General features: G+C 34.2%; 2 protein-coding genes across 2 annotated transcripts; both read right to left on the bottom strand.

Moving 5' to 3' along the window:
* Window positions 1-1,811: 1,811 nt before the first annotated feature.
* On the bottom strand, window positions 1,812-12,344 carry LOC126654901 (sister chromatid cohesion 1 protein 4). Its single transcript, XM_050348901.2, has 15 exons — window positions 11,645-12,344; window positions 10,487-10,748; window positions 9,877-9,974; window positions 9,717-9,766; window positions 9,233-9,282; window positions 8,994-9,105; window positions 7,965-8,835; window positions 7,424-7,861; window positions 7,096-7,240; window positions 6,438-6,574; window positions 5,055-6,166; window positions 4,404-4,437; window positions 3,431-3,536; window positions 2,950-3,079; window positions 1,812-2,211 (listed from the first exon to the last, which is right to left on the bottom strand). Exons 1-15 carry the CDS (start codon window positions 11,766-11,768, stop codon window positions 2,113-2,115), a joined length of 3,768 nt encoding a protein of 1,255 aa, XP_050204858.1. The 5' UTR covers window positions 11,769-12,344; the 3' UTR covers window positions 1,812-2,112.
* A 1,674-nt stretch (window positions 12,345-14,018) lies between these two features.
* On the bottom strand, window positions 14,019-23,311 carry LOC126655464 (uncharacterized). Its single transcript, XM_050349666.2, has 15 exons — window positions 23,039-23,311; window positions 21,969-22,632; window positions 21,572-21,884; window positions 20,206-20,352; window positions 20,026-20,114; window positions 19,814-19,906; window positions 18,963-19,089; window positions 18,237-18,301; window positions 17,982-18,156; window positions 17,203-17,397; window positions 17,028-17,075; window positions 16,187-16,333; window positions 15,976-16,058; window positions 15,411-15,526; window positions 14,019-14,434 (listed from the first exon to the last, which is right to left on the bottom strand). The coding sequence occupies exons 2-15, from the start codon at window positions 22,541-22,543 to the stop codon at window positions 14,349-14,351; spliced, it is 2,259 nt and encodes a 752-aa protein (XP_050205623.1). The 5' UTR covers window positions 22,544-22,632; window positions 23,039-23,311; the 3' UTR covers window positions 14,019-14,348.
* Window positions 23,312-24,695: the final 1,384 nt, after the last annotated feature.

Raw genomic sequence — 24,695 nt, 5'->3', positions numbered from 1 at the left:
GAGAGATACAATACAAGAAAATTCAAATATAGCAGCCACAGGAAAAGAATTAAAGTTCCATTGACATTCATAAACACTAATGATGAACTAACAAAAAATGGAGTCAAGTACGCCACTTGATTCAAACATTATTCCAACAATTGAACAACATGGTCCAGAAAGAAATGGACCAATAATCCCAAGTTCCCAACTCATAATTCCGTTGACGCTACATTAATTAATTTCCTCCCACCAACAAAGTAATCAGAATTTAAGGAAAAAATTATCACACGCAACTATTGCGTCACATTACTCGTGCAACAAACCATTGATGCGTTAGCCATGTAAAAAAGTTGATAATAAAAAAATTAAATAATAATTAAAAAAATTCCAAATGTTCATTAGTTTGTTGTAAATGTGACATGGCACAATCAATACATGGAATAATTAAACACTCGAATTTAATTCTATTATTTCTCCTATTCTAGCTATTTCCTATGTCATCTAAATAATAAAATTATTTATTTTCATATTAAGTGGCACTGATAGAATTATACTAAGTTTTATTCATATGGAGCATGAAATGTTTGCGGTCGAACTGTGTTGTTTGACTATTTTTTAGACCGAACGGCGTGTTTGTTTCATTTTTTAAGTTCTTTTTAAACCAAGCAACATATAACACGGCTCAGTAAAAAAGGATATTCTATCGGCTTTAAAATAATTATTCAATACTTGTCGATTTTGGATATCTCGAAATTGGAAAGGGACAGCACCCCCACCTTGCCCCATCCTGCTTTAAAAAATGCATTAAATCCATTGACTATAGTCTAACATAAAGAACTCAATTTTTAAAAGATATTGTACAAAAACAGGTGACAATTAAAGATATTTGGCTCACCAACTTCAGAAGATACACACTCTCTTAGGGGCATGAACTAGGACAGCAACAAAGTAAACTAATGAGTAGACAGGACAAACGTAAAATATGAAGTTGAGTAAACCCTGGATATGCTCTATTTGCATCTCTACTCAACTTCCAAATCATGACTTCATTTTGCCTTCACACCCTTTTCAGTATCATATTTCCAACTACAACACAAAATAAGCGTTTTTTTTACAGAAATCGAATCTAATTACTTAGCAGTTAGTGGTTATAATTTCAGATTTTAAATTAATTTTAAACCACTGGCCCCACTGAGACTCGAAACAGAAACTTCAGAAATACACTGGAGCCTTAACCACTTAGATTAAACCTCGCTATTAGCACTTACTGCACGTCGTTTTGAAGACTATAATAGCATGTTGATGAATTTCAACTTTATTATTACCACCTGGTCCATCACTCTTAAAAATGGCAATGACACGAAAATTTTATGTTTTATAATTGACATGGTGGCAATGACACGAAAAATGACAATGACACGAAAATCTACCCCGAATGAGGCATGAAATCACATTAATCAACCTCGTGGAGAAAGTTCAACGTTCCATCCACGGACGGAGATGGGTAGGAAACAGAGAGTGTAGTCTACATCCCGTAAAAATCCCATCTCCATCCCCATAGAATCCGCTTATATACGATATTACTTATATTAAATATTAAATGTGAAAATGTTATTCATCCATATTAACTAAATGACAACCAGTCATTTATATAGAGAAAGAAAAGAGCATCTTTAAATATAGATTAAGATATAGTTTGACTCTCAGCTTGAGGTATTAAGGCCTAACCGGTTATTATGGCAACTGGGGGAAAAATAATTGATTTTAAATAATTCAAGCATAAATATATAAATTTAAGCACGAATTGATTCAAGACAGAATGACAGAAGTTTGATAAATAACTATTACTTATACAGACATTAAGATTTAAATTAGCATCTATACTTGCTGAGGATCATATTTTACACATAATATTTACACAAATGCTCTCTACATTACAACAAGTTGGTTATAATTGACATGGTGGCATCTGCAACCTTAGCCCCTATTAATCTACCAGTTACATTATCGAAGTATAAGAGCAATTTCAAGAAGAAATGTAAAAATCTAATGACAGACCAAATCTCCAGCTCTATGCACTACATGGGAGAACTTTTACAGAATGTATCTGAATTTTCCTACACAAGGCCGTCAGAAGTCTGATTTCATTAGCTTTGCTCGTGGCTTTACATTGATGTTATCGAAAGGATTCGCTTGTTCAACATGGACATAATCCTTTGTTTTAAGAACCTGCGAATTACAGAGAATTTATTTTGTAAACACGGTATAGCCGTGCAATATTAAGGATATATTACCGGACCATCATGGCTAAGAGCAGCACAATCTTTATATCAATAAAGTTTTATTTCGCTCCTGCGACTTGGCCCAAAAGATCAAAAAGTGCAATTTCGTTGTTTCAGACAAAACACCCATAGCTTGTCAATTTTGGACCAGTTTACACCTTTGACCATCAAGACTAACATTAGATTAGGATAAAAACCAAGATCCAAAATTGACAAACTAAAAGTGTTTTTGTCATAACCACGAACTTAGACGCTTTTGATCTTCTGTGCTAAGTTGAAGGGGCGAAATGAACCTTTGTTGATCTTTAAATATTTATCCCACCAGGCCGTCAAGTCCTATAAAGGTGCTAAGCACCAATCGTCTTGCAATCTCGAATATCTCAGATGTAGTACATTCCAACTCTAATCAACACATCTACATGATTCTTATGTTCATAAAGGGAAATTTTTACCTACACCTGGTCCATACGTTATTCTTAGACCCAACCGAATGGATGTTAGATAACCTTACATATTTTTGTCACTACTGATTTTCTAACATTTAATTGGTTGGATCCATAAAAAACGTACATATGGGGCCAGGTCTAGGTAAGAACTTCACAATACAGCCTATACTAAATTTTAGGGGGGGCTACCACTGCAGACTTCAAAAAGAAACAACTTAAAAGATAATTAAGAAATGTACCAGAGTTTCAAAAAACATTCTTGAAGCTTCCTTGCGAGTTTTGCCAGTAAGTAGGTTATCCATTAACAGAACCTTTCTTCCATGTTCTGCTTCCTTGTCAAATAAAGTTTGAAGGTACTTCGCAACAGCTCTGCAAGAAACAAAATTATGATCAGTCTAATGCAGCCTTTTATATATCAAGGAAAACTAAATGCATCATTAAAAAAAAAATCAACTGTGAACATTTGGACTCTTTGTGCATGCCTTGGAAATGAAAACCGGAACGGATAAAAACACCTTGGATCTAAAAATCAGATTCCAATTTCTATTCTAACTTTTAAGATAAGTAGGTGAAGCAGACAAGAAAACTCAAACTAGTCAATCACTAAAATACCATTACATACTTGCACTCTCTGTCGGCCAAAAGTAAAAAAAAAGGGACTTCTAACACCATGCTCACCCACTTGCTGTAATAGGTAAAGTAAATTCTAAGCATACAAACCTGGTTCGGGAAGACCACCCACTATTTTCAAGCAGGCGACTATCTTCGGCGTCTGGCAATCCTTCATCATCTTCACCTACTTCATCATCGTCTACATTCAAAAAATCTGCAACAGGATAAAAAGGACATTAATTTTAAAATCTCCAAATGAACACATCAAGGAGGAAAATGGGCTTTTCTATATGAACCATTAAAAACTAAATTGTGTCCTGATAAAACATTTGTGACCATATCTGAAGCAGGAGAAGAGTTGCATGCCTGACAGGGTTAAAACATTGCAAGTTGTCTTTTTTTGTTTGTGAACTAAATCTTATTGTTCAATCAGGTATTAGTATTACATGGGGTGATTTGATTAAATAGTTTTCACAGTTAATGCAGTCAACCAATACAATTGAAGGACTTATAGGAGGGATCCTTAGTAATCATATTTTCTATGAACTTGGACTACAAAATGATAACGCTCACTGCTTCAACTGTTATCACTACTTCAACTGTTAGAACCTAATCAGATCTGTGTATTAAATATTCACACGACGTAGAAATCCAATATAACGCTACCGTCACTTCTAATAAACGTCTAGAAAAGAATTGTGGTTTATTGATTCAAGGAATCACCGGAGACAACTATGATAGATAGGTAGAGGACCTAATTGATATTCCATGTCATTTGCATTAATGTTATAAAGCGGCAAGACTCTTTTGCAGCTCATTTGGGTATGTCCTTTTACAAAAAAAAATTAAACAGGCACCACAATGCACACAACTAATGTGTGTGAGAAAATAAGTAATTTTCCAGATGAGACTGCTAGCTAGCTACCATGGTGTATCTGGTGAATTTTCACTTTCCATAAGTAGATTGCTCAAGGTGCAGCCTTTCATTTAAAAAAAAATCAGCGAGGAATTTATTCAAGCAGTTTACAAGGAAAAAGGTAAAAAGAACAAAGTCAGAAACACAGCAATAAGAGGTGCCAACCTGTGTCATTTGCAAATCCAACATTTTGTATGTCCTGCACCATGCAAACTACATATTAGGCAATGTGGAAGAATTATACACATCAAGCATCAGAATGAGACATCAGTGCAATAACTATAACCAGTAGATGCAATCATTATCATTCTGATGACAGTTCTATTTTTAGCAAATAACAACTAGACACAAATACTAAACTTTAAAAACAAGAGTCATGAATATCATTTTTTTTGTTGCAGCCTTGTACCATAAGTATCTCAGCTAAAGGTAAACCAAAGAAAAATGGAAAAGCATTTTGCAGTTGCTTAATCAGAACAAAAACGAAGTCACGGGACCATAAGTATTTCAAAAGAACTACTAGCAGAAGGGGAAAAAAAAGCCAATGCATGAATCAACAATTATAAAATCAATAGCCTTAGTTACCATTAAGTGAAATGTCTCTCTAAAAAATAACTAGGCATAAAATGGGCGAAGGTTTATGCAATTGCTGCATCTGCAGATATATGTGATATACTTTGCACACATAAAAGAAACTACATGAGAACCTTGTGAAAGACAGAGAAATAAGAACATATGGGTGAAAAAGAAATCAAATAAACCCACCAAGGATTGCAAGATACTTGAAAGAAAAATAACATGATAACTGACACTTACATCACATTCTCCAGCAGTAAAATGGCCGAGATGAGCATTTTGTGTATCCATGTCGCTAGGCTGATCAACTAGTTGACACAGTGTATTATCTCCATCACCCATTGAAGCATTCTTGAAATCCCTATCAAATTCTACTGAATTTATTTTAGCTTCATTACTACACAAATGATTGGAGGGTTGGTCCTTTTCATCACTGCCTAAGGTGCTCCCACCCAGGCCCTCATCATCACCACGGACATCATGCTTTTCATTTTCTATCTCTTCAAAACATTGATCAATATTTACACCATTAAAATTAATGCACCCCCCATTTTCAGGAAATGCATTAGCAAGAGAAGTATCTGCGCCATCAGTAGGTGCAGAACCATCTGCCAGTTCATCTCCTCTAATTTCATCTGATGCACCGACTTTGCTTTCACCCAACAGAAGTTCTTTCCCTGCCCCCATATCAGTTTCAACAGCAAAAAAATTCTCTGCAGAGTTGTCTACAACTTCAGTACCACAGAGCCCTGTATCATTGCTCAAATTCCTCAAGCAAGCAGCATCCTCAATCAATTGATCATCAATCTTCTCAGATGGTGTGGTCAGAAGATCCACCTGCATAAGTTCATCCGTGCCTATTGACTTCTCCATGATGATTAACTGATCAACAACACCATATGGCACTTCACAAATATCTCCAGGAACTGATTCATTCTGGGACGGCTCAACCCCCAGAATTGAATAATTTGTAGCACCAGAAACTTCTGCATTCAGTATATTCATATCTCTTGTTTCACTCAAATGTTCAAGTTCTGAATTTCCATAATCAACTATTTCAGCGATACCATTCATCTGCTCTTGATTATCAACAGCACAAGATCCTTCATGGCCTTCATCCTTCTTATTATCATTCTGAATGGGAACTGCAAAGGTTTGTCCATCAATGTCAGTTCTGCAACCAACAGATTCTGCCCCTTCTATTTCACAATCTTGCATAATCACCGGCCTTGCAGAATGATCACCATTTACAACTTCCAAAGAAGCCATGTTACTATCATCATTTTCACAAACCTTGATTCCACTCAAATCAAATGGTTCACCATGCAAGCATGTCAGATCTGCTGATATACCTGAAAGACCACAAAGACCTCTGTTAGCTCTACGACTTTATAGGTAGTCAAGAAACATACCTATCAAAAAAAATCGAAGGTAATATCACATGTAAGAGAATGTAAAAGAATGAAATCATCGTTGAAGTAAGTTAATTTTGACCACAAAGACCAATAGCTTATAGAAATTTCATACAGTAAGCAGAATGACAAAATAAAATAGAAGGCATTGGGTCAAAAAAAACGAAAAGAAGAGGCAACCGAGCAAACCAACTTTGAATAATGAACTCACCAGTTAGGACTGGTTTACTAAAAATTTCTTCTTCTAGAAACTGTCTCTGAATCGTCAAAATTTCACTGCGTGTGCAAGGCGCCTTTTTACGTAAGCGGCGTATGTCTTCAGTACTTGTCAATTGTTGGCGTATGGTACTTCAAGGAAGAATTAAGGAAATCTCATCAGCGTTTTCCACATAGTATAAAATCTAAGACAAAATATGCTATAGGAACGAAATTGGCATGCCAAAATTGATTGATTAGGAAAACCAGTACTAAAAATAGCAGGGAATCCAAGGAGACTTAAAAATAGCAATCAGCTGGATCCCGCTAGCAAAATCAATTAATACTTGGAACAGACAAACATTGTAAGACTAGCAGCCAAAAGGCACAGCAAGGGACACATACCCTCTTCAAAGACATCCACAACTAATCATATTGCACAGAACTATTTAAAATTTGATGATAACATAAATGAAATAAGGAATCACTACATATATAAACATTATAATAAGTACTAACTTTCAATTACATTAGTTCCAAAAGTTTGGTTTTTGAAAGAAACATTCTTCATTCCCAGCCAATTAGACCACCAACACTCTATCTTATTAACTTAGATATTTAATATTTCAAATAGAGATAAATTGTAATATACACAAAAGTAAAGTGTCACATACTCGCCATGCAAAACCATTGAGTCATCTATAAGCACCTTCCTCTTTAGTGCACTTGGTCTAGAGGCCAAGCGAGCGCGTTTCATAGATGGCACCTCAAGTGCAGATGGAGTGGGCTTCAATTTCAAAACTGAAGACTTTCTACCAACTGAAACAAAAACTTCATTTGGTGAATAATATTGTTAATTTCTGGAGGCCTATTATACAATGCAGATGGCTAGTAACATAAGATCTACATAAAAGGGAATTAAGAAACTTCTCTTTCTTCTTTCCTGGTTCATTCAATACAAGCTATGCGCTTGTTTTAAAGAATCAGGATAGAATCCCATACCTAATATAGAAGATAGCAAGTCATCATCATCAGGAATAGAATCCACAGTTCTCTTTGATCTGCTCAGTCCAAATGATTCAACTGAATTTAAACTCTGAACAGTTACTGAACTTTCAGCGAAACTACGCTTTTTTCCAGAAATTTTGGTCCCAGCACCACTTCCATCACTCCTTTCATGCAAATCTTTATCAGGTATTTCAACAAGCAAATCATGTGGTTCTTCTATTAGCATCTCAGGTATAGAAAGTAATTTTTCCGGTGCAGGCAATTCACAAGTCGACGAACTATTCAAATGTTCATATTGGTTATCATTTGATGTTGCATTAACTGGTTGGTCATTATGCTTTTCCCCATCTGCTTGAATTTCTCCATTTAAATTGGGCTCAGATATCCGATTTTCCTTTGATTGTACGCCATCAACCACATGGCACTCTCCACCTAACCAGAAAAAATAATTCAAATAGATAGAACCAAATAGTAAGTATCAATATACACCTAATACTAATTAAATCTAGGTCCATTGGTATTTTGCAAAACTAACCTTGCACCATAGTGGAGGTTCCAGAAGCATGAAAACTTTCCTCCCTTTGAAGTATCTCTGATGACAATGGTGCATCATCCACTTTTTCTAGATCAGAAGCAACCACAGAGTGATTAACTTCACCTGATAATGTATCAGGATGACCCATGTGAGAATTGCATGGCCGAAGCGCACCTATGTAAGTAGATGCCGTAGGCTCATTATTATCATGGCCATTTAATGTTTCAGTATCCTCGTTTACCAGGCGATCTTGACATTTAACACTGACAGACTCCAGCGCACTAGGTAAATCTGATGAATGAATAGGAGTCGAAACGACTGCTTCTCCATCACAGAATGATTCTTCGATTTTACTAGCAAATTCAACATCATTTTCTTCAAAGTCTTCCTCCCAGTCTCTATTTATTCGACCCGTCAGATCCATTGCAGTCTGTTCGTTATTGCATGAAGTAACTTTATCTTTATCTTCCACCTTGTGTGACTCGTCAAGTGTTCTAACAGCCTCATCTGCTGGGCTAAGTTCGGTACTCTTTACTGTAGAAAATAATTCACCCCCTAGAACTTCTAAATTGATTTTACCATCAAGACAGCTGTGCTCCTCAACAGGTGTACACACAGAAGTATCATGATTTAGATGATCGGCCAGAGACAAATCCATTACACCATTCCCATTATAATCCGACTTACTGGGGGCATTTTCTGAGATCTCCATCCCTCCTAATTCTCTTACAAGGTGCTCTTCTAACTCTAAATGATCATTGCATACCAGACGCTCCTTAAAACTAGACACATTAGGCTCTTCCACTAATCCAGGAGTAGATGGAGCCTGAGCATAGTCAATGACCTCCAAATTGGATGCAAGATCTTCAATCTATTCACAATGGCAAACCGCTTTTGTCAGACTGAAGAACTATTTTGCCATAACAAAAACACCGGTTAAACAAAAAATCAATAGAAAACAAAAGGAAGACAGTAAGAAGGGGATTCATTGATTTTTAGCAAGAAGACATATTGGATATCCATATCAACCTTGTTTCTAGTACCATTCAGTGGCATGTCTTCTAAATATTCAGTCATCCTTTCATGACTTGCATCTATTTTTGGTAGCTCCATTAGCTCAGCAGAAGTCTGAGCATCATTTCTGCAACCAAAGAAGATGACCAATGGTTCATAACAAAGGGTAAAAGTAAAATTGAAAATAAACACACTATTAATAAGCAGTCTAAGAGACAAATCAAATATTAATAACATAGATATTGAAGTCTTACCCAGAAACCACAACATGATCCATTGCTTCCACCTTGTCTAGGAATAGGTCCTGTTTTGATCAGCCGAAAAAAGAGAATAAACTGATGTCATAATATTATACTATATGATTTAATGACATGGGAACTTGGCGAAAGCCAAGAAAGAACAAATTTAAGAACAGAATCTTAAGAAGCCGAAAATCTTTCGGGAAAGAAGAAGCTGACTATAATAGCCGAAAGTTAAATTAAGTGATTGTTATTGGATAAGAAAACGGATGCATTAACTAAACAAGGAAAAGAAATTGATACTGGATTTTCCAACAACTTCTAAACAAATTAATCACAAAAAGTTAAAGACTTTAAGCCACCCATGCAGGCGGCAGGATGAGGGGGTCAATTTAGCGACATCTATATGCAACAATGAATAAAACCATGTTTGCCAATTCTAGGAATCTATAAATATATTTTCAACCCAGTTCCCAGATAGCCAGTACAACAAAATTACCTCTTCAAGGTCCAATCCAACTTGAGAAGTGTCACCATCACCAAAGCGCTCTGAAAAAAGATTTAATATCTTAGAATTGCATTCAGAAACTGTGGTGGTATGATAATAGTAAATATTGCAATGCACAACCAATAAAGGAGATGAAAGAGCTTGTACTGACCATCCAAACCAAATTGTGATGTGGAGTAAACCACACCATCCATGGTGTCTTGAAGTGTAATCTGCTCCCTTGTACTGACGTGATGGTCAACATAGTTACTGCAGGACAGCAAAACATTAGCATGCAAAAGAGCAAATAATCTTCTATGAACATAAAGTTTCTAGCAGAAATTCTATGGTGTGGCAACTAATCTAAAAAGCTCACAAAGAAAAAATAAAATAATTTTGGGGTAGTTGCATGATAAATCAGATAATGATCTAATATGGAAAGGGTGAGCAAAGACTGCAGAGTGTAAAAATACGATGATGCAGAAAAATTGCAAAACAGTGGATACATTTCTAAAGATGTAGCACTAAATAACAAGTTAAGAGGGAGAATGAGCAATTAGTTGATCTCAACTAGTCTAGGATTAAAGCGTGATCAGATTGTGTTTGAGATAGCTCTACAACCTCTATGTAAGTATGTAGTGTGATCTACGACGCCAAAGACAAAACTAGTTCACATGATAATGATTAGTTCCACCACTAATAATGGCATCTCTACATAGAAAGCATGATCCAAAAAAAAAAACATGCTTTAAAGGCTAAAAAATTCTGATTTCTTAACTAACCCTTGAAAAATATCATTATCTGGAAGCTCAAAATCATCCAGATCAAAAGTCTCAGGCAATGTAATGGAGTGATATGGAGCGGTAGATTCTTCTGGTGGTAAATCAACTGCAGTGGAGCGAAAAGCTTGCTTTATTTTTAACAAAGCCTCACTGCAGTCATCAAAAAGGTAATTAACCTTTCTAGAATATATCCTGACCACTCCAAGCAGAAGATGACTGGACAACCTAAGTGCAATTGGCACGTCAGGAAAAAGAATGGAATCTGTGAAAAGAAGGAAAAAGAAAACGGGATTAGACAAGTTAAGAGAAGACTTAATAATATTAATACCACAAAAAGAAAAGGCACTAGTTAGAGAACAAATAGACATTCAAACAAGATGTTTTAACATGTGTGGAAAAATGCCTAATATAAAAAAAATCACACTGAAAAAATGAAGAAAAAATTCACACTTAATAAAGGGAAAAAAATCACGATCATAAAATGTATTCAGGAATAGAGTTCCACAGCAATGAGATAGGACAAACTAATTTTGTGACATAATAATAATAGTTGTATCCGTGTTTACAGTTTTTATCCAGAATAACTTGAAATAAAAGGCTTAGTTAAGTTGAGTCTCTATGTATAAAAGATTTAATGCCGGTAACTTTAAAATAATGCATTACTGACAGAGACATCAACGTTATACAGGAAAGATATATCATGTTAACATTTGCGATGGAAGGGTCTTAGTTATTGAAGGGGAAAAGGGCAAAATCGTCAAAGCCATAAAATTGTCTAAAGCTTGCCATCAATAGTAAATTACTCAGTATTTACGTAAATAAAGTAGTAACCTCAAAGTCAAATTTCAGAAGTCTCGCATAAAGTTATGTAGGTAGCTCCAGCAGCAATGAGGTAACAAGAACAAAATAAAACTGCCTCAATTGACTAATAAAGTTAGATTATTTTCATTGCTTGTAGTTAAAAAATTTCGCAAATGCGCCATTTATTCTCTATTCTATCCAATTAACCATAATTAAACAGTAAAAATACCAGCATTAAAATTTAAATTTCCACAATACAATCAATGACCTAACCTACTCCTAAACTTAGTCCATAGAGAACGAGGAAAATATAAATAAACGGGCGAAAAGCTAGAAGCTTTATAGAGATTAACTGACCTACAGAGATACCAATATCAGTATCAGCAACTTGATTCTTCCGAAGCTTTCTCTCCAAATGAGCTGCAATCCATATAGTCCCTAAAGGCCCTTTCTTGGCCAATATGAACTGGGAATAAAACATTATTTCCTTATAGGAAAATTCCTTTTTGTACAACAAAAACTTCTACAATTAACACCCAGTAACTGTAAATCAACATAAAGCTAGATAATCCAGCTTCACAACACCAAAACAAAACCTCTAAGATTTGAAGAAACCGAGAGAAATTGGGGTAATTGAACAAATACAGAAACCCTAGGGACCTGCTATAATGATTAATTTTACAAAAAAAAAAACCTAAGTTAGAAAGTATGGTATAGAAACGGAACGAAAAATCGAAATTCAGTAAGTTAAGTTAAGAGGAAAAGTAAAATTCGACAGAAATGGGGGAATTGAGGGAAACCCTAAATTACATTTGGTTATAGTGGAGTATAATTAGTGGATAGGGAATGAAAATTTGAAAGATGAAACCCTAGAATAGCAGCGGGAACGATGCGAGGGAGATAGAATTAGAATTTGGTTTATGTTGTTGAAACATTTAAAGAAGAAGAAGAAGAAGTTAGATTTGAATTAAAAGGAAGCCAAATCTAAAAGCCGTCCAACTTAAAAATTTGGGAGAGTACGAGTACGAGAGTTTAATTTTCAAAAAGGGTCTGAAATAAATGTACTTTCTGTTGTCTTAATTTTTTTATTTATAACAACTGTTCATAAAAAAAATACTATAAACTCACTTAAACTATATTCTTCAAGAAAAAAATGCGGTCGGAATCTTTTTTTTTTTTTCAAATCAGAGATAAACATATTCCATGTTAGTTGTTAGCGGTTAGCAGTTAACGAAAATTATTATGCATTTACTAAATCAAGCAAACCACTGGTTGAGGAGAATCGGGGGCTTAAACTCCACCTTTACGCATATCGAACGACTTTTTTTTTAGTCTATACTAATATTATTTTTTTGAATGTATAACTATTTCTAAAACCTAAATTCTTGCGTTTTTTTTTTACTAATTATGACCATTTTTTTATTTTTACAATCCAAAACTTTGAAATTTATTTTTAAATCCAAATTTTGATATTTTTATCAATTACAACCAAATTTTAAAAATATTGTCTAACTTTTAAAATGAGTTATTATGAAAGTTTGGTCACAATAAATAAAAACAAAAATGTTTGAATTTAAAAATGAAATTTAAAACTTGGGACATAATTATAAAAAGAAAAACTTTTAAACTGAATAAAATTATAATGGTCGTAATCAATAAAATAAGCAAATGTTTGAATTTAAAAATGAAATTTAAAACTTGGGACAATTATAAAAAAACCTTTTAAACTGAATAAAATTAGGCCTAATCACTCAAAAACCCCTCACCTTTAAACTTTTTTTCAATTCCACCCCGACGTTGAAAATTTGTCAATTTTACCCACTTTTGAATTTTCCGTTTTCAATTGTACCTCAATATTTTAATTTTTGTTAATTTTTTTACTTAAATGATGAAATCATTCAATTAATTAAGTCTAAACATGAAATTAAATTCTTTTTTATTCAAAAAAGTACGAATAAGTCCTTTATTTTTAAAAACTAACTAAAAACCATAATCAAATTAACACTAATTTAAATTCTTAATTAATTTAACTAAATTTAAATAAATTTTAAAAATATACAATCAATATATGCGAGACATGGAGAATGTTTTAAAAAAAATTCCAAACGCAAAAGACGTTAATTTAATTTTTCAGGGTACAATTGAAACACAAAAATGCAAAATAGGGTAAAATTGACAAATTTTTAACGTCAGGATATGATTGAAAAGGGGCTAAAAGGTCGGGGTTTTTTTTAAGACATTAGGCCATAAAATTATAATGGTCGTAATCAATAAAATAAGCAAATGTTTGAATTTAAAAATAGTTTGTCATTTTTCAAAAACACATCAAAGGAGTTTTTTTTTTAATTCTTTTTAGATCACAATAAATTAATAAATTTTAAATTTATAAATTTAATCCTAAATAAATAAATATATGTCAGTAATATATATACTATCATTAAATTCTTTATTAATAGGACAAGAAAATTTAAATAATTTATATTTATTTATTTAGTACATCAATAATTGAATAATAAATAATAGTACTTATGTGAGAGGATATTTTTTAAAAGTTAAAATACTATTTTAAAAATTCAAAAACTAAAATAATAGATGCAGTTTTGTTTTTCTCAATTTTTATTATGTTTTGACTTCAGCCTTTCCGGTGGGTGTCCAATGTGTATTTTAGTTTCTGCATTCCAATTTTATATTGTCTGTATATGGAAATAACAAGAAAACATATAGTAGTAACTTATTATTGAGGGGCAGCAGCAAGTATATGTTTTTATTTATCCAATCAATTAAGATCTCTTATTACCATATGATTTTCTTTCACTAAATATGACATTACAATCTTGCAGCACAATTTTACTCTCAAAAAACCATCCCTATATTAACAATGAGTCGACTCAGTGTGTGAGTGCTAATATCGCAATTTTGCGCACTTTGTTTTTTTTTTTTTTTTCCCTCCTTGCTTTCAACATCTTTAAAAATCCCAGTTCAAAGCAAGAATGGGAAATACTACATTACCAACTCAGCGAGTTATTTTTTTTATATAATTACCAACTCAGCGAGTTGCTCTCTAAGCTTTTCCTTCGTCAGCTCTATCATCGTCTTCTTCCATTAGACTGCCTAATTTCACAATATCTTCCACCAGAATTTTCCCTTCTGTTCAACATAAACAAAGTCCAGCAACAGCAAATTGTGCTTTTAGTGGTTATAAAGTAGAAAGATAAATGATGTCAATAACTGAAGACTAGGACTTTTAATTTAGCAAACATTTTATATACAAAGAAATTTATCTTTTTGATATTCTACATTATGGACAAGATATAAAAAAAGGAGCAAAATCGCGGTCATGAACTTGTGCATCATGATCGATTAACTCACACTTAGCAATTTTAATCAATTAGGGACGATACTCTCTAAGTTTAGATCAATTAACCTCTAAACTATACAAAATGAATGTGTTCACGTGATGTGATGATCCAATTTGGGGGTTAATACATAAAGATTAGAGAGTATTATCATTAATTGATTAAAATTGCTAAGTGTGAATTAATTGATCCTGATGCACAGGTTCAAGGACGCATCGATCCTTTGTTCGGAAAAGAAGACTACACAACTATATTTTGATAATTTTTAAAGGAATAAAGGACTATCGTGGTCCTTAAACTTGTGAGTCATGGTCAATTAACTCAGCAATTTGAATCAATTAGGGACAATTTTCTATAATTTTAGATTAATTAACCCAAATTAGGTCATCGCGGCCTGTGAACACATTCATTTTGTTCAATTTGAGAATTAATTGATCTAATATTAGAAAGTATTGCCCCTAATTGAATAAATTTCTAAATGTAAGTTAATTGACCCTGGCGCACGAGTGAGCCTTTGCTCATTCTTAAAGGCACTGGTATATTAGTTATAGCCGTAATATATCAATAATGTTCTCATCTTCACGTTACATCAAGCAATATGTCCAATAATTGGCAAGAAAATGCAGAACCAAACTTTACAATATGATTTATCCTCCCTATGGGTCTGCCGGTCTGCTCATGATTGACCCTCCATATAATTCCCCACAAAGTTATAGGCAACAGTAGTAGCAAGAAGTACAAACAAGAGTGAGAATTTTGTGACTGACCTCTATCTTTGGAGAGACTGCTGATAAGTTCTTGGATACCATCCCTATCTAAATGGTCTTTCAGGTACATAGCAGCAGATGCAACCTCTTCAGGAGACACTTTTCCATCATAATCCCTGGCATCATAATGAAACAAGTAAGATATGGAATTCTGAAAAGGGGGGGTAGAAAACATCATATGAACAAAGGTCATTTGACCTCTCCAACTTGGCACAAAAAATCAAAAATGTCAAAACTAGCATTTTTTAACCCAAAAATATTCACATGTTAATTTTGGATCAATTTACACCTTTGACCATCAAGACAGACGTCAAATTAGGGAGTAAAAAACGACCCAAAATTGACAAGATGGGGTGTTTTTTTATCAAAAAAATGCAAATTTGTTGATATTTTCTGCCAAGTTGGAGGAGTGAAATGAACCTTTGTTGATAACATTATCGACATCTAAATTTTCTGTATTTACTAGTCTATCAATATTTCCAGGTGCAAATTCCCTGAGCATGCACATTTTGGCTTTTGCTACAAGACTATGACCAATCAATACACCAAGAAGCCATAAACAAACCTATCAAGCAAGCGCCACCGATCTCCAATTTTGGCATCCACATCGTCAATTTCTTTTTCAAGCTTTTGAAGCATAGCATCAACCTGAAATTTATGCAAATAGATATATTTACAGTTTACAGATGAATAAATGCATTGCATTTTATAATTAAAAATGAAAATAGTAAGCAAAGAGCAATTAATAGAATAAAGATGTATCAAGAGTTGCTTACCCTGTTAATCAGTGCCGAAGAAACCTTATCAGCTACGGGAGTTTCAGCAGCTTGGTCACTCTCCTCTCTGGAAGCTCTGTATGCCTTCTTGGCTTCTTCCTCGTCTTCTGTCCCTTCTTTGTCCACCATATTATTGTACAGGTCAATCTGGATATGAACAAACACAGCAGGGAAGAAAGAGAACAGGTATAGAAAATACAATTGACTTAGCGTAGATAAACAAATGACAAAAAACAAAATATTCACTGAACAGTGGCCTATATCAACAACCATAAATACTGATCTGTCGAGTACTATTCTGGTCAGTCATAAAGATGACCCCAATGCCCCTAACACAATTTAAAATATGAAGTTTACTCTTGCAAAGCTAGCACCAAAAACATTAGTAAGAACATGAAGTGACAATATGAAGTGACAATATCCTTTATGGAGACTACTCGGAAGCATCAAACACTAAATCTCCCAGAACCAGCATAAAACATCAAATATGGTTGAGATTTGAAAATATTTTTGCATAATTCACTGGGGTTCACTCCCAGAGAATATAAACAACTTGATACCACGACATTTATGGACCTAAATTTGCAAACTGAAACATACAGGTGATGGTAGATTCCAAAAATGAGAGGACAAAAAGGTCCTCGTAGATAAAACATTATGCAATCGAAAATATAGATGGCATCTTGAACTGGCTAAAACATATGAATACTACCATATCTTAGCAACCCATGTAGCCTTAGTTTATCAAAATAATCAAGAGAACAATTGAAATAGATTAACCAACACATTATAAGCACTTTAAAACTAAAATGCAAATACCAAAATAAATTAGTTATTATACCTCCTTCTTAACAAGTTTCAAGAATTCTTCACGCTCTCTGCTAACAGACTGCATTATGTAGAAAAAAAAAACAAGTAAAGAGCCTGACTAGATTTTATTTTTGTCGGAAAAAAAAACTAAATAAACTTCATTACAGTGAAAACCATAAATAACTAAATAAATTTTCAGTCCTTACAGATGCAGAAGCTAGAACAGCTAACGCACGACTTAGCTCACAAAGGTGCTCATGCTTCTCCAATGTTTTTGCTCTTGCTTGTTCGCTTGCTTCTCTAGCTGTTGGAACAGTCATTTCTTTCAAAGCCACATCCTCTTGGCTAACAACAGATCCCTTCATCTTGGCCTGCTCCTCTTCTTCTTCCTCTTCCTCCTCCTAAATAATAAAAATTAGAAACAGTAATCAATGAGAAATGAAGCATCTAAATTATGTACGAATGCAACAAGCAACATAAAAGCTTAATAATCAGCATAAACAAGTCTCAAGATAATGGTAACAACTAAAAAGTGATATCTTGCAACTTCAACTGCTAATTCGAGATCTCAGAGCAAGATTTCATAGCCAATGGCTCTTGAGGAAAGGACTGTACTCTTCCAAGTTTTACTAAGTGAAATCTTAGTGAATAATAGACATTCTCTGTTTCTCATTAATAGAAATATCAATGCTTTTACAGGCTGAAGTTTGAGATTCCAATGATTTGAAAAGGAGCAAATATAGGATAATGATCAAAGTAAAGGGGAGCAGAAAAGAAAGCTAAAGTTTTTGAGCATTGATGGAATGCATTCAGCATAGAGCCAATGTAAAGAATGAATTCTCTTAGTGCCGACGCACAAAGACTATGCATATATCTGTAACAACTCCAAGGAGTCCTATAATGGAGAAAATAAACTTCATGCATGTGATTGCTTGAGAAGAATAGGCTACAAAATGATCAAGCAAACGAAATATAGCATATCAACCTTGATTAACTCTTCCTCCATTTCTAAGAACTCCAATTTTCTTCTCCTTTCTGAAACGGAATCTTCAGATGGCAGGGATGTGACTTGAACAGTATCCACAACTTCATCTGGAAGAGATGAGAGAGTCGCCTGAACAGCTTCTTCTGGCTTAACTTTTCCAGAAACAGAGAAGGCTCTGCAGAAATTAAATAAAATTAGAAAAAGTAAGATGTGTTACAATGTGTTCAGAAATGAGCACGTGAAACAATGAGTTACCTAGACAGAATCAACAGGGAAGATGGAACAGAATGATTTAGAGACAAATCCAGCCAATCACGCAGCTGCAAAAACAGATTTTCATCACATTCCATGACAAAATAATCCCTACCTCCATCCATCATGACGAATAAATTATAATAATAGCAAGATATAAAGTTTACTTGTTATGGGCATAGCATTTAATAAAACTGAGTTATGATCATCACTTCCAAAATGCACATGTGAACAGTCTACTTTCAGTTATAAGCTTGACCGCTTGAGGCTTTATGAAGTTGTTAGTAGATTGGCATATTCATTGCACGAAAAGGGGATACCTTTGATCATTTTCTGGCAAGAACTCTCAAGAATGTTTCAAGATTACAATGCATTTCATTAGCAATTAAAATTTAAAGTAAGGCCACCAGAGAACGTTAGAAGTTCAAGGTACCTAAATAAGCAAGAAAGTTGTACCATAATTTTTCTTTTTCTGTAACAAGATATTAAACTGTTATGTACTGCTTAATAGAAGAATGGTTACAGCCTCAAGTTTATTTTGTCAGAACTAGCATTGGAAAATAAGGCAAAAGTATGCTTATCAACATATTGCTTTAAAAATCAGGCCTCCATTTTCGACGCAACTTTCTAATTAAAATTTCACACGTCTTTTTAATGTGCAAAAATCAAGCTCTTTGGTTAAGTGAGGAAGTTGGAAGATACAGATGATAATAACTGAGAAATACTAGCCTGTTGCCGCATTTCCTCCACAGAAAGTAATCCAAGTAATCCTCGCTCTCTACAAGCTTGACGAAGCTCACCTTCTGAAAGGGACTCCACACCCTCAGCTTGTATCATCTTATCGTCATTCTTAATCCTGCAAATTCAAACTATTTAATTTCTGGTATTAAGACTTCCCCAATTTTGTAACACTTCCAGAACCCTAAGAAAGCAGCAAAAATACCCTGTTAAAATTTAAATATTCCAATCTAATAAGACAAGAACAAGCAGAGTTCCATCAATACCAAAACCAATTCCAAATCATATAAGAAATGACCAGAATGTCTACTTCTAATATTGGTTAGTTTCATTTGGTATTCGGGTAACATCGAACATTTCACACCATTTTTTGATGTAAAACGCAAATTATCTCCATGCAAGAAAATACAAAGATGTAACTAGTTTGTTTCACATGAGAAATCAAAACTTTGCCTTGAGCATAAAAATTTGGTTGAACATGGCCTATTCATTGTACACGCATGGATTTTCCACTTGTTCATAAGGCACAAAAGGGGTACACATTATCCACTTCTTGTAGCACTTTTGAAGCCCATAATAAAAAAAGATAAATAGAAATTGAACTGCAAATAATTTAATTGAAGAAAAACAAACAAAAACTTATTAAAAAGAGAGAAGTGTAAACACTAAACAGCCAAACTTACATTGACCACAAAACAAAGATATACATGTAAGGCAGAAGAATCGTTGATAAATTAATTACCAATCAAATAATCTGGAATCTTTCAGTAATCTGAAACTTAAATGTGCCCAAACCTTATAAAAAATCCAATCAAAAGATAATTAAGAGAAATGCATCTTACTCTTGCAGTCTCCTCCGCAGCATATAACGCAGATATGCATCTGTTCCATATGGACTTATACCCATATATTTGCACATGTTTACTAATCGAGGCCTGTATTTAACAATTATAACTCAGAAATTGATTATCAAGTCCCAAATATACTTGGAGCAAACAAGATCATGTAAGTGGAAAAAATAAATCTAAAAATACGGAAGTGGCCGCATAATAACCTGCTGATGTTATCCAAAGTTAGCTCATCGTTAAATAACTTGGCAAAGCCTAAAATTTCTTCATTAGAGACGCGTGCACCTGTTCTAGCCTATTGACATCGGAAAATGGAGCCTAAGATTAACTTCTGTCATAAAAAGAAATCCCAGCTTTTGGGGACAAATGAACCAGAACAAAATTACCTTGTTCATAAATTCATCAAGATCTTCAGCGGTTTGCTTGGTTTCTCCACTCCGTGAATTCTGGACTTCTTTTGCCATTTCCTTGACAGTTTCTTGAAGAAACTTGGCATATTCTATTCTCGCATTTAGCTTCCTTTTCAGTGCTTCCTACAAGTCAAGCATTTACATGAGGCCAACGCACTTCCTCATAAAAGAATGTCCATACACCCAAAAGAAATATAAGAATGCTTAGATGTATATTTGCACAATTAATTTATGTCAAAATGTTGTACATATGTATATCTGGACGATTAATATGTGCTAAAATGTTCTCAAAATGCAAGCATAGCCCTTCTCAAATTCCTTGATAAGCCAAAAACAGAAATAGAAAAATTAAGAGCATTTACAATCAAAAAAATTGACCCAATAAGGATTAAAAGAAGAGATGATGCCAGTCTGACCTGCTTTACTTCTTATGTTAACATAGTTGGGATAATTCTGCAAATTATAATTGTAACAGCGACAAACAACAAGAAAGAAGGGAAAATAAAGTAGTAAATCAGTAGCCTCATCTCTTATGAAATGACAAGATCACTGTTATCAAAATCGTACGATTTGATTCGATTCACCCCTAAATCAATTCGAATCCCTGAGTGAATCTCAAATTGAACTGAATCTATGCCGAATCTACCGAATCCGTAATGAATCTTAATGAATCTACAATTCGTGCGATTTACTACAAGTCATTAAATTAAACAAAAAATAATAAAAAAATTGATGAAAAATAATTATTCAAATAATGCATTTTCATACACCATAATATATAAAAGAAAACAAGACAATTTTAATATATGCAAAGAGTTTCTCATGTGACTTATCATTGACTTTCTTAAATCAAAATAACCCTTCCAAATAAAAACACTAGAATAGTAAGTTTGTCAAACACTTTTGCTGAAATTAATAGGACTTTCATGTGTTAAATAATTAGATAATTCATATTTTCAGAAATATAGAAAATTTTACATATAATTTATGCAAGTTAATAATTTTTAAATGATATTAAAGTTATAAACTGAATCTTACGATTCGTTCGATTCGATTCCCGATTCTCGATTCACTAATCAAGCATTTCGATTCTCGATTTGAATCTCGATTTGACAACTATGGACAAGATACTTAAATCCTAGATTTTAAAAGCATGACATTGGGTATTTAGAAAAAAATCAGGACTGTCTTTGGGAACATAATATCTGTTAATCTTAATCATGAATGTTCAGTGTGTTTTATCAATATAGATTCTCCTTCAAATGTTCGATCACTGATTCTCCTGCAAAGCTGTTGATATTGCCTTTGAAGGGATATCATTGCTTAGAGAGAGAGTTGCTACCTGTTCTTTCATCTTGTCCTGGAAGGTCGACGGCAACATGTTCGGGAATAGTTTCAGAAACACGGGAAGTAAAAACTCCATAAATGGAACTATGATGAAAACAGCAAAAGGAACTAGCCTAAATATATCAGCAGTGGTGCGCGTAAGTTGTCTCCTTTCCCTTCTAGAAAGACCCTTTCCACCGGCAAGTTTCACCAGTAGCCTTGAGCTTATTCTAACATCAGCCCATAGTAATTTTGTGCCCAGCCAATAGTGTTGCATCATGGACTTAAACTCATCCTTCCAATGACGCAGCTTCTTAGCCCAGTCCTCCCTGGAGAATGATGAGAATGATGGATAAGTAATCAATGACTTGAAGTGGTTCAAAGTAAAAATCAAGAAAGAATATAGTTAGAACCTGCTCATTGAAGCAACAGCTCTCAAAGCAGGACCAATACCCAGAAGCATAGCCCACATTCTGTGCAAGATAGGTTTAGAACTCTTTTGTGGTTCTTGCACCTGCTTAGCTTTTGCCTTGGCTTTAACCTCAGTCAAATCTTCAACAGCTTCATCACACTCCTCTGGTGAAGCTTCTTTCTTCTGTTTAGAAGCAGCCTGCTCTTCAGGCTGACCAGCTGTGGCAGTGGAGGAAAACCGAAGAGACTGTAAAAAGCACCTAATTCCCAAGGAAGAAGTAAAATCCGCTCTCCCAGTTGTATTATGAGTTAGATTCGAAAATCCAACAGAGGTGTACCTAAGAGAACCTAAAATAGCTGGAGTGTCAGAAGGTGGAGGCCCTTCGCCATATTTAGTGTCTGTATTTCCAGGTGGATGAGCGACACTGGCAACGCATCCAGATGCCCGTGAGCCGCTCAGCTCGGGTGGCTGCCCACGCTTGAAACTTGAAAAGCTACGAATCAGGCATGTCGATTGAGGTTGATTAAGAAAATTGAAGAGGTTTCTCTTCCTCCCCAAGATTGCTCGGGAAGCCATTATTATTAGTATCAATACTATTACTATAAACTCTAGTCTCTAAGAAGAAATGAAGACAGTGACATTGCTGATGCAAAGCTAGCCAGCCTCTGCAAAACGGAAAAAAACAATCAGCAACCAGAGAATGTCTAAAGCTATAGCTCGAATGGCATAAGCGCAAGGCAGCATTGTCGGGTTCAATTCCTAATTCCTCCAACAAGCGCTCTCCCTCACCCAATTATCAAAAAAAAAACGAGACAAAGTCCAACGTTGGGATTGATTAAGCCATTAAAAACAATTTCTATAAAGTGTGCAAACCAAACACATGAAGGGTTACTGGTATAATTGCATACACGAACTACATGTCTGAAATATATAGGCAAAAATGCAATCAGATAAGGATTAAAATTTAAGTAACTAACATGTAAACAAATTAAAAAAAAAACAAGCAATTGGGGTAACCGAGTGATTCGGTGACTCACTGAGTCAGGAAAATAAACAAATGAAGATACATACAGCTGAGTTGCAGGAATGAGCGAGTTGTCCCCTTCTCAACAAATCTTTCTCCCACCTTATTATAATCAGTATAATTATTATTAGAAGTGTGTCTGCCGCCGTTGCCGTTGCATTCCGATTCCGATTCCAGTTCCGGTTCCGATGGAAGTAAAGGTTAAACTCTAGTATTGCTGTGTACGGTGTTGATTATGCTGATTGGTGGAATTGGTCATACATGCTCTTCTCAGTCGTGATTATGTTTGGAGCACCATTTCAGAATATACTAGTATTATTATTTTAGGCTAATCCCTAACTTTAACATTTTAATCATATAATTATAAGCACATTGTAAATTTAAACAATTTTGCCCTATAAATTGAAAATAAATTATAAGAAAAATATCAAAATAATTTTAGAATAGTAAAAAGTATTAGAAAATATATTGACTGAAACATCTATTTTAATTTATTTCATTTAAGATGTGAAAATTTAAACATATATTTTGATTTATTTTATTTATGATGTGAGATTTTAAACGAACAAAATTTTTGTAATTTTTTTTATCTTGACTAAGAATTTTTTAAAATATATAACTCAATATCAAACAAATTATAAATATTAGAATATGTTTCTGTTAATTTGATGTAGAACGAGATGTTTCAAAAAATAAATTATCTGAGTGACGAGTTTTTAGTCTGTTTGAAAAAACTAAGCAAGCAAGTTGATGTGTTGCGGCAGATTTGGAAGATTGAATTATAAAATCTGATAAATGGAACTAATCACAAAACTTTATAGATATATGGGTCAATTTGTCGAATTGAAAATAACATTATATAAAAATTAAAAGTTTATAACCCATAAAACTCTTTTTGCTACCTTTCTGGACCAAAATGATTTGCCATATAGTTCAAAAATTAACTTGAATGAATTAATAATTAATCTAAAATAACCTTCTGTTAAAAAAAAATTAATAATTAATCCAATTAACCTAACAACCCCTAAACCTAACCCTAGAAATCTAAATATAAGCTATAAATACGACATTAATTATTTGAACAAAGGATCACTTTACCCCCTGAACTTGGCACAAAGTATCAAAAACGTCCAAATTGCGAAAACCGGATCACTTTTACCCTGAACTTGGCAAAACCGGCTCAAAATCCCCCTCGGTGCTGACGTGGCACTTAATTGGAGAGTGAGTTTACTAAAAATCATAATTAACTCTAATTAATCACACTTAAATACTAATTAATTCTAATTAAATTTTAATTAAAGTAAATAACATCAGGGATCTTTTTGAATCTTTTCCCTAATAGCAAAATTTTCAAATTTTTTTAATTCCTTCAACAGATTGGCCGGAAAAATTTCCGGCCAATCCGTTGAAGGAGAACAGACCCACCGGCGGGTCTGTTCTTCAAAAACAGACCCACCGGCGGGTCTGTTCTTGACCCGCCGCCGGTGGGTCTGTTGTTACAGACCCACCAACAGACCCTCCGGTGGGTCTGTTAACAACAGACCCACCGTCGGGTCTGTAAACACAGACTCGACGGTGGGTCTGTTGTTAACAGACCCACCGGAGGGTCTGTGAACTTCAGACCCGACGTCGGGTCTGTTTGCAGCAGACCCGACGTCGGATCTGTTAATAACAGACCCTCCGGTGGGTCTGTTAACAACAGAC

The sequence above is a fragment of the Mercurialis annua genome, linkage group LG7, assembly GCF_937616625.2.
Source record: "Mercurialis annua linkage group LG7, ddMerAnnu1.2, whole genome shotgun sequence".
NCBI classification, from domain to species: domain Eukaryota; kingdom Viridiplantae; phylum Streptophyta; class Magnoliopsida; order Malpighiales; family Euphorbiaceae; genus Mercurialis; species Mercurialis annua.
The sequence above is the reverse complement of the archived record's forward strand: the minus strand, read 5'-3'. Positions and strand labels throughout refer to the sequence as shown.